Here is an 11,267-nt window from a genome sequence, read left to right on the forward strand (position 1 = left end):
CTGATTTTGCGGTCAATTTGTGATGTCTGTAGGTGGTTATTATTTATTTGTTTGTTTATTCTGAAAATGTCGCTACTGTCAACCTTTTTGCAAACAGCTGTAATAGCGGTCCCAAACGACAAAGAATTGAGTTTGCAATAAAGGAAGTCCAGTATCTGTGAAGATATTAACCAACAGAAGCTCGACAAGAACCACCGAACTGAATGGCCACTGACAAGTTCGTTGTCACGCAACGGATGATTGATAGCAAGCGCTTAGCGGTGAAGACGGTGGAAAGGACATCGCCTGGAACGGAAACTTCACGAGCGAATCTCTCATCCAAGCACTCATAGCCTACTCCTGATCGACCATAATGTCGCGGTGCTAGCGGCAGGTTCGCAGGACCAAACGACAAAGCTGTGGAACACAGACATGGCAGCTACTAGGAAATCCACTTAAATGTGGTGATGAAGTCTACTACGGTCGTTATTCGCAGTCATCGCGAGTTACAGAAAAGGAATGGAATCAACATGGAATCAACACACGAGGGATGCATCGCAAAGTTCGAGCGCCACGCTTCTGCCCGACAAACCTTTACCTCGGCACTCGCACGGACGCCGGATGGCACACGCCTTCTCTCAGTGACCTTTTGTAACGATTCCTACAGACGAGAGAAGAACCCCAAAGATATCGGAGTGGAATTTCACCATACGGGAGTGCCATTGCCGTGATTAATCATGTCAGCTCTCTGGCAGCTCTCGGAGCAACAGACTATCGCTATATTTCAGCACTCTAATAGTGGCCTGCGTAACCTTCTCCGTCGATTATAACAAGCACATCTTCAGCGGAGGTGATGACAAGAAGATCTTAGAATGGCTGGCACTCGGGGTCCTGGGAGCGGGCGTTGAACAAGGCACGTTCATGTTGAATTTCTGTCCCTATGTCTTCTTAAGCACCGTCATGTGTAAGATATCAAACCCAATACTGCCGATGGCATGTGCCCTTTTGCTCTTCCAAACTCCTTTATGCAATCGCATATGCTCCCCAACCTTGACTCTTGTAACGCAACGTGACCATCCTGTGCCCAGATCTTCAAGTTGCTATGAAAACGACAACCCACGCATATCCAGGGACTTGTTTCCCGCTGAAAAGCTGTTCATGAAAGTGATTCGTACTGGCGCCATCGATTGTGGCTCCCTTGCGAATCACTTACTCGTGGCGCAAAACCTTGATTGGGACCACGCGCTTGATAATGCAGTTAAGTGGGACAGACTGGCCCATCGTGATTCCTTACAAAAGCCAAATCTGATGGTGATATAGTCTGTCAGCATCCAGGTTACTGTAGCGAATATGTATACATAGCCTGATGCAACAATCCATACAAGATCGAACCGCCAGCACAGACAGGTAGATCAGGTACCTAAAGAAAACATAACGGTACCTCACAATCGAGCTTGGCTTTTGTTATCCTTGCTTCTCAACTCAGTGTTCACAAAAACAAAAGCCGACAAAGAAAAATGTGGTATAACATCGCCCGATGAATGATGATTGATATCCGCAACGTAAGTAGTATATACCCTGGCACCAAAGATAACGGTGTATTACTGTAGCGACTATACCCTGGCGCACAACGAATGCAAGCACCCAATAATAAAAAACGATAGATCGTGCGTCCGTGCCTCTATCCGCAGGCGAGACAATCATAAGTGTCATTACCAGAATCTGTTACTGTCCGGGAGCAAACCCCGCGCCATACGCAGCATCACAACGTTCGAGGTCAGGCTCGACCACTATAACGAGACGCTCGTCAGTCTTGCACCAGCAGCTAAGCTACAGCAGCACTTACCCCATTTCCGATCAACACCTCAGCTCGTTGAGCCACAAACATATCCAACGCCTGCACCACAAATTTTTGTTCCCAAGTGATGTCGAGATCGCGACTGCTCTTAATCTGATCCCAGTTCCCAGATCTCCCCAGAGCCTCTTTCAGCTCCTCAACCCACTCAACAGCGCCATTAGTCATGATATAGATGTGCGTCAGCGGCATATCCGACTCAACGCGCACTTGCATGACTTTCTGGACGATTTGCTCAACCGTGGGGAAGCACCGCTGCAGATACATCTGCATGTTCTTTTCTGATGTCTCGCCCCATCCGCCATCAGTGGGCCTGTCGAACTTGTCTGAGAACTCGGGGAACATATTGAACGCGTTCCAGTTTGATGACCATTTGCCCAGGTGGACGCAGTGGTCCTGGAAGTCACCCCTTCGCACGTGTAGCGCCAAGAGGCCAGGTATCGGGTTCGTGTAGTTTTCCGCGACACTTGATCCAGAGAGCCCGTCGAAAATAGAAGTTTTCGCGCCCGGCACAAAGATCTGGCGATTCCGTTTGTATGCATCGTGTATCAAAGGCGACCATCCCCAATGCGTTGCTACCGGGGATTTCTTGAGGAACTCCCAAATGGACAGCATTCGCTTGTGTCCAAATATCCTGCACGACGTCTGGCGTCTTCCGCTGGTCATTAAGATACGATGCGTGTGACTCACCAGTACTCGAAGATTGCATCGCTCTTTGGGTCGATTTCGATACATGGGTCATCAATTGAGTTGATTTTTTCGAGCCACTTCTCGAATACATACGAAGCTGGCACGCTTTCGTCGAATCGCATACGATCATCGTTCACCTCTGTCACCTGAATGATTGTTGGATGCGGGCAGACTTTGTTGAAGAAAGCTTTTGACACCGCACGAGGAGTTGTGACACCAGGCGGCATTTCACCACCCACCATGACGCCTAGAACAGTCTGCGTCAACAGAACATATACACAGAAGTTGACCATGTTGTACTTGCCGCCCAATAGTGCTGTCAAGGGTATCCGAGAGGGAATCAAATGCCCATTATAATCCGAAAAGACTGAGCCATCTGGATTCCAGACGTAGTCATCGAAGACGAAACTACACGATACAGAGGAACAAAATCAGGAATGTGGGAACCGAACGAGGGGACACGAAAAGGAACGGTGACTGACGAGCGTCCTGAGGCTTGCGCAAGCAGCCCATTCATCACATAATCTTGCATGACGTTTCCCCATCCTGAGCCTGTGCACATATTATCAACATGTGGTGGGTCAAACCCAGAAAAAAAAAAGTATAGCTCACTATGCGCATGGTTGGCCGACCAAAGATATTTCACATCCTTCCTCTTTTCATACTCTCTATAGTGATCTAGATGTTCTTCCCGCTCTCGAAAGTCCTTGTACAATGGCGGTAGGTGATCACCGACTCGGAAATAGCCCCGAACAGCTTCACGGTTGTAAAGTATTCCAGGGAGTCCAAGGCACAACAAGATGGCAAGGCACAAAAATCGTGAACCACGCTTGGTGAGGCCACAGGATGCCATGGGTATGGGGGGAGACGTCCTTTAAGGCGTGGTTGACGCGCAATCCAGAGAGACCGAGAAACTAAACGAGAGGCGAGAGGAGGGTAAGTATACTTGAGAAACTAGTAGTGAAAGCCGTAAGGTCATACAATGTAGGCTTTATTCTGAATGCCGGACACACGCTGCGCATTGCGGCCCATCTTGATCAATTCGCACAGGCTCATTTTTACTGCGGTGCCGTAACGTTGGAGCAGTTTTTGATTAGGCTAGAGCCGCTAGGCCAGAAACGATGCCATGGCCCGTCTGGGTCTTCTGGGTAACAAGGACCATCCTCGCACTGTTTGTGCGCTGGTCTGCTGGAAGTGCATACGTTCAACTATTCAACGCTGGATGGCTGTAGCGCGCATCGCTTACAGTTTTCTCAACGCCTTTTTTATTCTAATTTTGTTCAAATTTGATGCTATAAATTTGCAAATATTCTCTTCGGAATCAATCTGTTATTTTTGGGTGTTTCTGGAAAACTGCCAACTACGTCGACGTAGGTCGTAGTGGCAACGCATGAAAGCATGACTCAAGTTATTCTAATGCTACAGAATGTACTCAAAAATCACAGATCATAATATGTAACGTCAAGAGTCAGTAAGTGACAAGAGCAGCCATACAGTTACAGTTAGTAATATGTATCAGAAAAGTTCCATCATGATCGTGCACCCATCCGTCTCTGAAGATATTGCGCTCTTGCCCTCTCCATTGACTCCCGAAGCTCCGGACTCTGCCACGCACTCTCATCCTCCTTGAAGCTGCTCGAGACAGTAGGGACGGCGTCAAAATCCATCGACGAGTCGCGAGCAATCCGACGAGGCGTGCTAGGTACCGGTAACCTCGAAAAATCTGAGCGGTCAGGAGAAAGATGTACAGCTTCGCCAACAAATTTGCGCTTCCTAGGTGACGAGCTCGGAGAAGGTGATACGGTGAAGGCAGAGTATGACGGGGGTTGAATATCACGGGGTCGATGTGTTCGTCGGAAGGAACTGCGCCTGGAGACGGATGGACCAACGGCAGGCTGTTCTTCCTCCCAGTCACCTGAACCATCGTCCACCTCATCCTCCTTCGCTTCGCTCATGACTACAACCTCCATGTTTAGAGCTCTGTGCCCTTCTTGTATCAGTTGAGATAGTTTATCGCCTATCCAGTCCATTTCGTCGGCCTCAGCTTCGACCTCCTCTTCGTCTTCGTCTTGGGTTACATGCACGAAATCAAACTCTGGGGGTGGATGACCCATAAGGGCAGGGGAGACGCTACGTGGTGGGGTAACTGGTCGACCGCGAGGTCGCGTCCTGCGGTGTCGTGTGCCAGAGCGACGAACAGAGGAAGGTGTTGGGCGAGGTTTGCGTGATTTCGGAGTAGGAGGGGTAACTTGAATATCCTTGTACTGATATACGTCAACGACAAAACAACAACATATGTCATGCTTTACATACTTGTTCGGGGACCCAGTCACCCGGATGGTATGGTGGTGGTAGTGGTTGTATTCTTTCTGCTTCCTTGCCTCGGTCCCGCCAGCTACGCTCGACAGCGATAAGTGACACAAAAATCAAACGGACATTCAGCACTCACAGGCGATATACAGTGAGACCAACAGCAGTCCCGATAAGAGCAGCGCTCAACGCTGTAGACACGATCGAACCAGCGAGAGTGCGACGCCGCTTGGCGGGTGGTAATTCTACATCGATTTCAATAACGATATCGAAAAGCATGAATGAAAGTGGTTTGAAAAAGATGAAAGTAAAGAAGCAAGAGGCATGGTTCCGAAATAAAAAGCGTAGCCCGCACATGGAGAACACGTGGGGTTGCGAATCACGAAAACACATGGCGTGAGCATGGCGCGGATCTCGTTGGCGAAACATGTAAAAGTCACAGCATGGATGATTGAGACACACCTGCAAACATCTCTTCAATTTCTCTCTCGGGCGCTTCGTGCACTATATCTCTGTACTTGGCGGGTGTGTCGAGATAACCACGAGTAGATGCAGCGCTTGTGGCAGCTTGGCTGGGTTCAGGGATAGAAGGGACCCAACCGCGCTTACGGTTTAGTGGTACAAATGGTGATAGTGATGGTGATGGTGATGCACAGCGGGGAGGAGGCAAGGCGCGATTACGGCGAGAAATAGCAGCTGCAGGATCAAGCAGTGCATCTTTCCGGGACGGTTTTACTGCCGATCGTGATGTAAAGGGATTGTGAAGACCCGGTACCGAAAAACTGAATGTAAATGGGAAAGGCATAGTAATTCGTGACACAGATCGTAAAGCAGAGAGCAGATAAGTACAAGAGAAAAGAGAGAAACAAGATGTGACCTCGCACGTTACTAGGACCAAGCGCGTCAAGCTTCAGTTAAAGGATTGTTCCAACAATCCACCAATTGCAACCAACACCCCTGGGAAACAAATAACAAACAATGCACTTGCCATTTTCACATGAACAGCCCCTATCTGGCGTTGCAGCAATTGTCCAGGGCCAGAATGGATTGTATTCGGCACTCTAAGTGGTAATTACAAGCCATGCATAGCAACAAGGCAATGGCAAAATTTCTCTTCTTCTCATCACCCATGTTCAAACTCTACCGAAAACAGAAAAACGAAGTGTAGCGTCCGGAGCGTCCATGTCTGATATGTCTGTGGAATGAACATCACAATATGCACTTTGCCTGAGATTAAACATGATGCGGGAGGAAAGGACAGAGTGCATGACTGCCGGGAATCTAGGTTATGGCACATTCAGTCTCGGACAGACCTGAAGGAACGACACGACCCACGTATCAAAGAGTTGGTTGTAGCGTGGCTATTTCGTTGGAGACCCTAAGTCGCCATATCAGAAGAGGCATCAAATCACTCACTGGAATGGTGGACATGACCACTACGTTTGCTATAGATATCACTATGTCACAAGGCTAGACATTCACGATCACTTGAATGCAGGCATGAAGAGAACTTACACAATAAGCATACGATATAAAAAATAGAATCGCGGTACAGCGACTTCAACAAACCACTTGCAGGGCCGGTCATTTGCTGCGAATACACCCTGGCTTGAATAAGCACAAGAACGAGGATCACTGATTAGGCTATAGCATGAGTTGACAGTTAGGTCGTGCTAATAACGCAACGCACCGAACTCAGTTATCACCAGCGTTAGGTAAAACACGTACAACACATCAGTACTTTTGGTTGGATAGCAGCCAGGCCCTCCAAAAGATGGGGGCGGGCCATCTGCCAAATCAGATGAGTTCCGGTATCTTCGTGAGAATCGGTACAACGAACAAGATAACAAGAGTCCAGCTTTAACTTCTAGCACGAACGCCACCGTCAAGAGTATCTATGGGCGGGCCCGATGGCGTCAATCAACGTTTGCGGTGATAACGGACCGCACAAACGCCAACAAATGCGAGGAGGCCATATAAGATCTTTCTGTTACATTTCCACATCGCATATGTTCTGAGGATTAGGAGGCCTATAAAGACGGTGAGATGACAAAAATATCATGTGATGATAGAGCGCATCACCCTTTGCGGCGCATATACTGATCGCATTCAACCCTATTTCGAAAACAGGCATGAGTTTACAGACAGTGAATTGAATTCAACTTACACATAGCGGCATCGTACAATGGGAAACATTGATCCTATTCTGCATATCAGTTGTGTACAATGAAAAATTAGGCACAAACGGACATAATCTGACAGGGCCGATAGAACTGCGAACAGATCTGCAGAGATCATGTCAGGGCGGACGAAGAGCTCATTTTGAACAGACAGATTGACGCACAACAATGATAGATGGCAGACGCAACAAATGGCAGGTAGCGGGAAATGCAAAAGAGGACCCTTGCGATGCCCCACTTCGACCCCCACATGAGTCTAACCTGCGGGGAGCACATATGAACAAGGGATAATTGTCGAAATTACTTTATGCGTACCTCTTTGTCCATTGTTACAAGATAGTCATAGATCTGACAGATCACAAAATCATTATGAGTGGCAATCACGTGGCCAGCATTAACTTACAAGGATGGTCAGACCAGCGACTGGAAGTGGACAGTGATCAGCAACGTGAAATAGTAATATTGCAGGGTCCAGTTAGTCACCTTTCATGTACTGTTGCAGCATCGATCAGATCGACATCCGGCAGATTATAGACAAGTGCAGACTCACCCTCGACATATGCTCCCGAAACGCGTTGATCATGAGTATCGGGCCAGCCATCCAGTTCACCATTGCAAGGCCCGGGGGAAAACATGCGGAAAATATGAGGGTCTTATACCCCTCTACCCAACCCCAAAAATGGGCTCCCCTTCAATAAATGACACCACGACAGCTTGGCTGTACACAGGTAGTAAACCAAAGTTGGTAGAGTGCGGCTATATGTGTGCGCATAAATGGAGGTAGGAGTTCACTAGACCTGTCACCTTCGTTGTATCCATATTTCTGGCTGTACTGCATCAAAGATGATAACATGGACTAAGGGCGCCGAAGACACATCCCGGAGTCTGGACGGTCCTCGCGTGCCACCAGTGAATGACTCAGTCAGAAAGTTTATTTGGCCACCGCAAATAAGGTCCAGCAGTCAGCATCCGAAGTTCCTGCCGTTGGGACTCCAGACTGCAGAAGATGCTTTTTATTCATTCGTCACGAGATGCTACTTCAAACCGGCAAAATCGCGCGGTCGGAGCATGGACATGATGGACATCAAACACTTTTGTTATCCGTCCTAATTATTGACATTCGGATTAGTATATCTCCTTAGCATTGTGGTTGTGCCTGGCCCTGGAGAAGCTTCTTTCGAGCTAATCCCAACTAATCCACAAGGGATATCGCGCTTGACACCAGAGCGCAGATCACTGCGGTCCGACATCTTGACTTCGTCCTGGCGGCCATAGCTATTTAGAGAAACACCCCTGGGAGCACTGGATCGGCAAGTCGTAGTCGCTCTAGTGATTAGATCAGTGTCAATGTGAAGATCATTCTATCATCGTCGAAGACGCAATCTGAAGGCATTCATAGATGCCCTCGACTGAGAGTCTAAGTACTCTTCGTAGAACCCTACGATGAACTCCTCAGCCTTGAACCCAAATCTGTTGTACAGCAACTACACAAGTTTTAGTTTTAAAAATGTGTGCCAACACCAAGCACTAATAAAAGCGCACCATCGCTGGATTATTAGCAGCCACGTGAAGAGTGATGTCTCTGTGCGGATTGAGCGTAATCAGGTGATATAGCATAGTCCTGCAGAGGTAAGGCTCGTGAGCCATCACTAGAAACGTCGAGAAATCGCAACGCACGTTGCAATCTGCGAATTATCCCAGCCTGCTCTGACAGCTAGGTACGTGATGTACGCTTCCTGAGGCGAGCTTAAAAGAACCGCGCCCACAACAATTTTTCCGTACACGGCGATCACGGAACAGCGCTCGGGGGAAGACTGAAGCAAGTCGCTGACTGTGAATGTCATGTTCCGAAGAGCAACTCATGAACATGAGAGGATACGACAAACCATCAATTCCATCCCAAAACACTCTAGCTAGTAGTTCGTGTACCTGTTGAAGGTGGGACGGCTGTAGAGAGACGTAACGAATTGGAACTGGAACTTCAGGCGATTGAGCTGACGCAGGGCTTATGATAATAAGGTTAGCAACGCAGTCATCTGAGTACACGAGACCTACTGCGCATAGGAGTAATGTTCTCGCACGTCTGCCATCAATTCCATCCATGGGGATCTGGTTTCCCAATCTACTGCAACTAGCCCTGAGTCTTTAGATGGTCTATACCCACATAGGCGTGATAGAAACGACATTTCGTAACGCGTTGTGCGGATGGAGTTGAGAAAGTTAAAAATGCCTGATTGTGGCAACTGAGGCGGTAATTGGGAGGGCAGGGAGGTCAAAGAATTAGAATGGACAGAATCTAGCCCCTGGATATCTGTTCTACGCCTCTCCTATCACACAGATAAACCACTGGTCTCCGGGTCACATTTGAACCAGGACTACTTACCCGACGGAGTTGGAGCTTTCTCAGTATAGCCGCATGTACCGGCGAAGGAAGGGCCGCCGCATCAGACACGGACGCGTACTTTATCACAGCCGATACTTCGTACCGAGATAAAGGGCGAAGAACAGTGCCCTACCATTCAGTTAGCTTCGATTTGTTTCAAAATGTTATCCATACAATATTGTCCGTTCTACTGTCGCTGTCTTGCACCTGGTAGCGTGCTTCCAAACATTGTGGTAGCACGGAGCCCATAAAACGTTCAAAATCACTGGCTTCCTCAGAGCCATTTGCTGGGTCATCAGACGTGCGGCTCTCTGTCCCAATTTGAAAAAAATCTAGCAAGCCATCGAGTGAAGTGGATGCCCTTGTAATACGCATGTTTGGCGAGGGGACTATTATCCTTCCGGAGTGGCCTTTCTGCCGTTTCTGTTGGGGGACACCCTGCAAGTCACGTCACCAATATTCACTAGCGTAGCCTTACGAGCCTTACCTCTGTGTATGTCTCGTCGTCATTCTTGGAAGGCGCCCGCCGAAAAGGTGGCATAGTGGATATAAATTAGTACATGATTGACCGAGACAAGCATATGAGGATAAATAATATTCAAATTCATATAAATAGAAGTTGGCACTGATTGTTGCACGATTTTATTTCCTGTTAAGGAAACTGGGCCTAGATCTGAGCACTCTCATAGAGTAGCGAAGAGTGCCGCAACAACACTTGGGCTTGATGGTGGGGGGACCAAGACTGACGCTTGCGAAGACAGTGACACCACATTAAAGTGGTAGTCGAAAGTTCAAATGATCACAGCCTTGGGCTGAGAAAGTTGTGTCCGCCTAATGACCGCCCGTGAGCAACCATACCCAGCAGATACCAACCCTATGGGACCTGTACTACACGCTGCCCACAGAATACCATGTCGTACGTTATAACACTCATGTCCCTGACTTCCTAGTCCGTGTATTGAAACGCGCTCGTTGAACATGTAGATATCTGCTTAAGCGAGGGCAGCAACCGAATCAATGAAAACCGCAGCAATGTTTAAAATTACAAACAACTATATGATATAAATCCAAGGTCCGTGCCAAATGTGAGAAGTCGAAGGAACGATATCGATGGGCAATGATAGTATGGAAAACATAGGATGTGAATGTGGTGAAAAGCTGGAATGATCACAGCCTCGTAACAGCCTTTGAATCAAGTGGCATGCCTGTGGGACACCATGATGAATTCGCAAGAACTACAAGATAATAATAACGCTTACCCGACGGATCGATCCCATTACGAGCAAGAATTTGGTTATGACGAATCAATCTTGCTTGGTCGAAGCTGTGTGAATGAAGTTTCGATAAGCTACGCTAGCCACATAAACGAGACACTTACTTGACCCGTTGGGCACGCATGATGTCCAGCACCTCTTGCGTTCCCTGTTCGTCCAGCCCCGCTCGCGAATCTCCCTCAGCGATGTTGGCTGACTCAATGTCAAACATCGGAGAGCTCAACCCCGCACGTGCCTGATCCGAAAATGAGGCAAGGGGCGTGTAGTGGTTAAGGCTTGGGAAGAAAGCCTTAACTCTTGTAGGGAGAGTTGCGCGGTAGCGGTAGCCAACTGGGAGGAACGAGTTAGTTTATGCCAACATATCGACCCATTATCTCAGGTCTGTTGCTGCGGGTACTCACCCATCACCAGTGATGCCAGGGCTGCAAGAAGGGAAAGGTAGAATAACATGGCAATTTATAGTGCTCCGCTCGGGTCTGTTTGACAATAATATTCTTATGAGAAGGTCGGTTGTCGTCTTCAGACTTCGATGGAGACCTTGAAGTTTGAGGACAAGCGCAGTTATTCAATTCATCATGGTCGCCACGTGCCTACGT

General features: G+C 48.1%; 5 protein-coding genes across 5 annotated transcripts; all 5 read right to left on the reverse strand.

Moving 5' to 3' along the window:
• Positions 1-1,482: 1,482 nt before the first annotated feature.
• Positions 1,483-3,748, reverse strand: DEU56DRAFT_790204 (uncharacterized protein). The gene is made up of 7 exons (XM_041352589.1): positions 3,506-3,748; positions 3,137-3,438; positions 3,007-3,076; positions 2,829-2,932; positions 2,525-2,771; positions 1,826-2,468; positions 1,483-1,769 (listed from the first exon to the last, which is right to left on the reverse strand). Exons 2-7 carry the CDS (start codon positions 3,375-3,377, stop codon positions 1,692-1,694), a joined length of 1,383 nt encoding a protein of 460 aa, XP_041210827.1. The 5' UTR covers positions 3,378-3,438; positions 3,506-3,748; the 3' UTR covers positions 1,483-1,691.
• Positions 3,749-3,852: 104 nt separating this feature from the next.
• Positions 3,853-5,759, reverse strand: DEU56DRAFT_790210 (uncharacterized protein). Its single transcript, XM_041352590.1, has 4 exons — positions 5,297-5,759; positions 4,974-5,079; positions 4,838-4,919; positions 3,853-4,788 (listed from the first exon to the last, which is right to left on the reverse strand). Exons 1-4 carry the CDS (start codon positions 5,637-5,639, stop codon positions 4,054-4,056), a joined length of 1,266 nt encoding a protein of 421 aa, XP_041210828.1. The 5' UTR covers positions 5,640-5,759; the 3' UTR covers positions 3,853-4,053.
• A 128-nt stretch (positions 5,760-5,887) lies between these two features.
• Positions 5,888-7,969, reverse strand: DEU56DRAFT_790213 (uncharacterized protein). Its single transcript, XM_041352591.1, has 15 exons — positions 7,565-7,969; positions 7,498-7,507; positions 7,418-7,437; positions 7,330-7,362; positions 7,179-7,275; positions 7,085-7,119; positions 7,002-7,035; positions 6,917-6,949; positions 6,788-6,864; positions 6,675-6,729; positions 6,525-6,623; positions 6,350-6,469; positions 6,251-6,291; positions 6,170-6,195; positions 5,888-6,115 (listed from the first exon to the last, which is right to left on the reverse strand). The coding sequence occupies exons 1-15, from the start codon at positions 7,625-7,627 to the stop codon at positions 5,968-5,970; spliced, it is 891 nt and encodes a 296-aa protein (XP_041210829.1). The 5' UTR covers positions 7,628-7,969; the 3' UTR covers positions 5,888-5,967.
• A 40-nt stretch (positions 7,970-8,009) lies between these two features.
• DEU56DRAFT_790217 (uncharacterized protein) lies at positions 8,010-9,979 on the reverse strand. Its single transcript, XM_041352592.1, has 7 exons — positions 9,572-9,979; positions 9,398-9,526; positions 9,070-9,341; positions 8,901-9,019; positions 8,692-8,845; positions 8,557-8,635; positions 8,010-8,498 (listed from the first exon to the last, which is right to left on the reverse strand). Exons 1-7 carry the CDS (start codon positions 9,770-9,772, stop codon positions 8,379-8,381), a joined length of 1,074 nt encoding a protein of 357 aa, XP_041210830.1. The 5' UTR covers positions 9,773-9,979; the 3' UTR covers positions 8,010-8,378.
• Positions 9,980-10,562: 583 nt separating this feature from the next.
• Positions 10,563-11,246, reverse strand: DEU56DRAFT_790222 (uncharacterized protein; the record flags this gene model as incomplete). Its single annotated transcript, XM_041352593.1, has 3 exons — positions 11,073-11,246; positions 10,776-11,001; positions 10,563-10,721 (listed from the first exon to the last, which is right to left on the reverse strand). Exons 1-3 carry the CDS (start codon positions 11,119-11,121, stop codon positions 10,565-10,567), a joined length of 432 nt encoding a protein of 143 aa, XP_041210831.1. The 5' UTR covers positions 11,122-11,246.
• Positions 11,247-11,267: the final 21 nt, after the last annotated feature.

This window comes from Suillus clintonianus, assembly GCF_016758775.1.
Source record: "Suillus clintonianus strain FC179 chromosome Unknown DEU56scaffold_19, whole genome shotgun sequence".
In the NCBI taxonomy this organism is placed as follows: domain Eukaryota; kingdom Fungi; phylum Basidiomycota; class Agaricomycetes; order Boletales; family Suillaceae; genus Suillus; species Suillus clintonianus.

What these genes read in the sequence shown, in the direction of transcription:
- DEU56DRAFT_790204 (XM_041352589.1), bottom strand. Translation starts at nt 3,377, where the DNA reads ATGGCATCCTGTGGCCTCACCAAGCGTGGTTCACGATTTTTGTGCCTT. An exon ending in GTCGGCCAACCATGCGCATA is followed by an intron (nt 3,077 to 3,136) that starts GTGAGCTATACT and finishes ATATGTGCACAG; the next exon opens with GCTCAGGATGGGGAAACGTC. An exon ending in CTTGACAGCACTATTGGGCG is followed by an intron (nt 2,772 to 2,828) that starts GCAAGTACAACA and finishes AGACTGTTCTAG; the next exon opens with GCGTCATGGTGGGTGGTGAA.
- DEU56DRAFT_790210 (XM_041352590.1), bottom strand. Translation starts at nt 5,639, where the DNA reads ATGCCTTTCCCATTTACATTCAGTTTTTCGGTACCGGGTCTTCACAAT. An exon ending in AATTGAAGAGATGTTTGCAG is followed by an intron (nt 5,080 to 5,296) that starts GTGTGTCTCAAT and finishes AAATCGATGTAG; the next exon opens with AATTACCACCCGCCAAGCGG. An exon ending in GGTCTCACTGTATATCGCCT is followed by an intron (nt 4,920 to 4,973) that starts GTGAGTGCTGAA and finishes TGTCGAGCGTAG; the next exon opens with CTGGCGGGACCGAGGCAAGG.
- DEU56DRAFT_790213 (XM_041352591.1), bottom strand. Translation starts at nt 7,627, where the DNA reads ATGGTGAACTGGATGGCTGGCCCGATACTCATGATCAACGCGTTTCGG. An exon ending in AGCTGGACTCTTGTTATCTT is followed by an intron (nt 6,624 to 6,674) that starts GTTCGTTGTACC and finishes CTGATTTGGCAG; the next exon opens with ATGGCCCGCCCCCATCTTTT. An exon ending in TACAACCAACTCTTTGATAC is followed by an intron (nt 6,116 to 6,169) that starts GTGGGTCGTGTC and finishes GCCATAACCTAG; the next exon opens with ATTCCCGGCAGTCATGCACT.
- DEU56DRAFT_790217 (XM_041352592.1), bottom strand. Translation starts at nt 9,772, where the DNA reads ATGCGTATTACAAGGGCATCCACTTCACTCGATGGCTTGCTAGATTTT. An exon ending in GAAAGCTCCAACTCCGTCGG is followed by an intron (nt 9,342 to 9,397) that starts GTAAGTAGTCCT and finishes TCTGTGTGATAG; the next exon opens with GAGAGGCGTAGAACAGATAT. An exon ending in GTTTTGGGATGGAATTGATG is followed by an intron (nt 8,846 to 8,900) that starts GTTTGTCGTATC and finishes TGACATTCACAG; the next exon opens with TCAGCGACTTGCTTCAGTCT.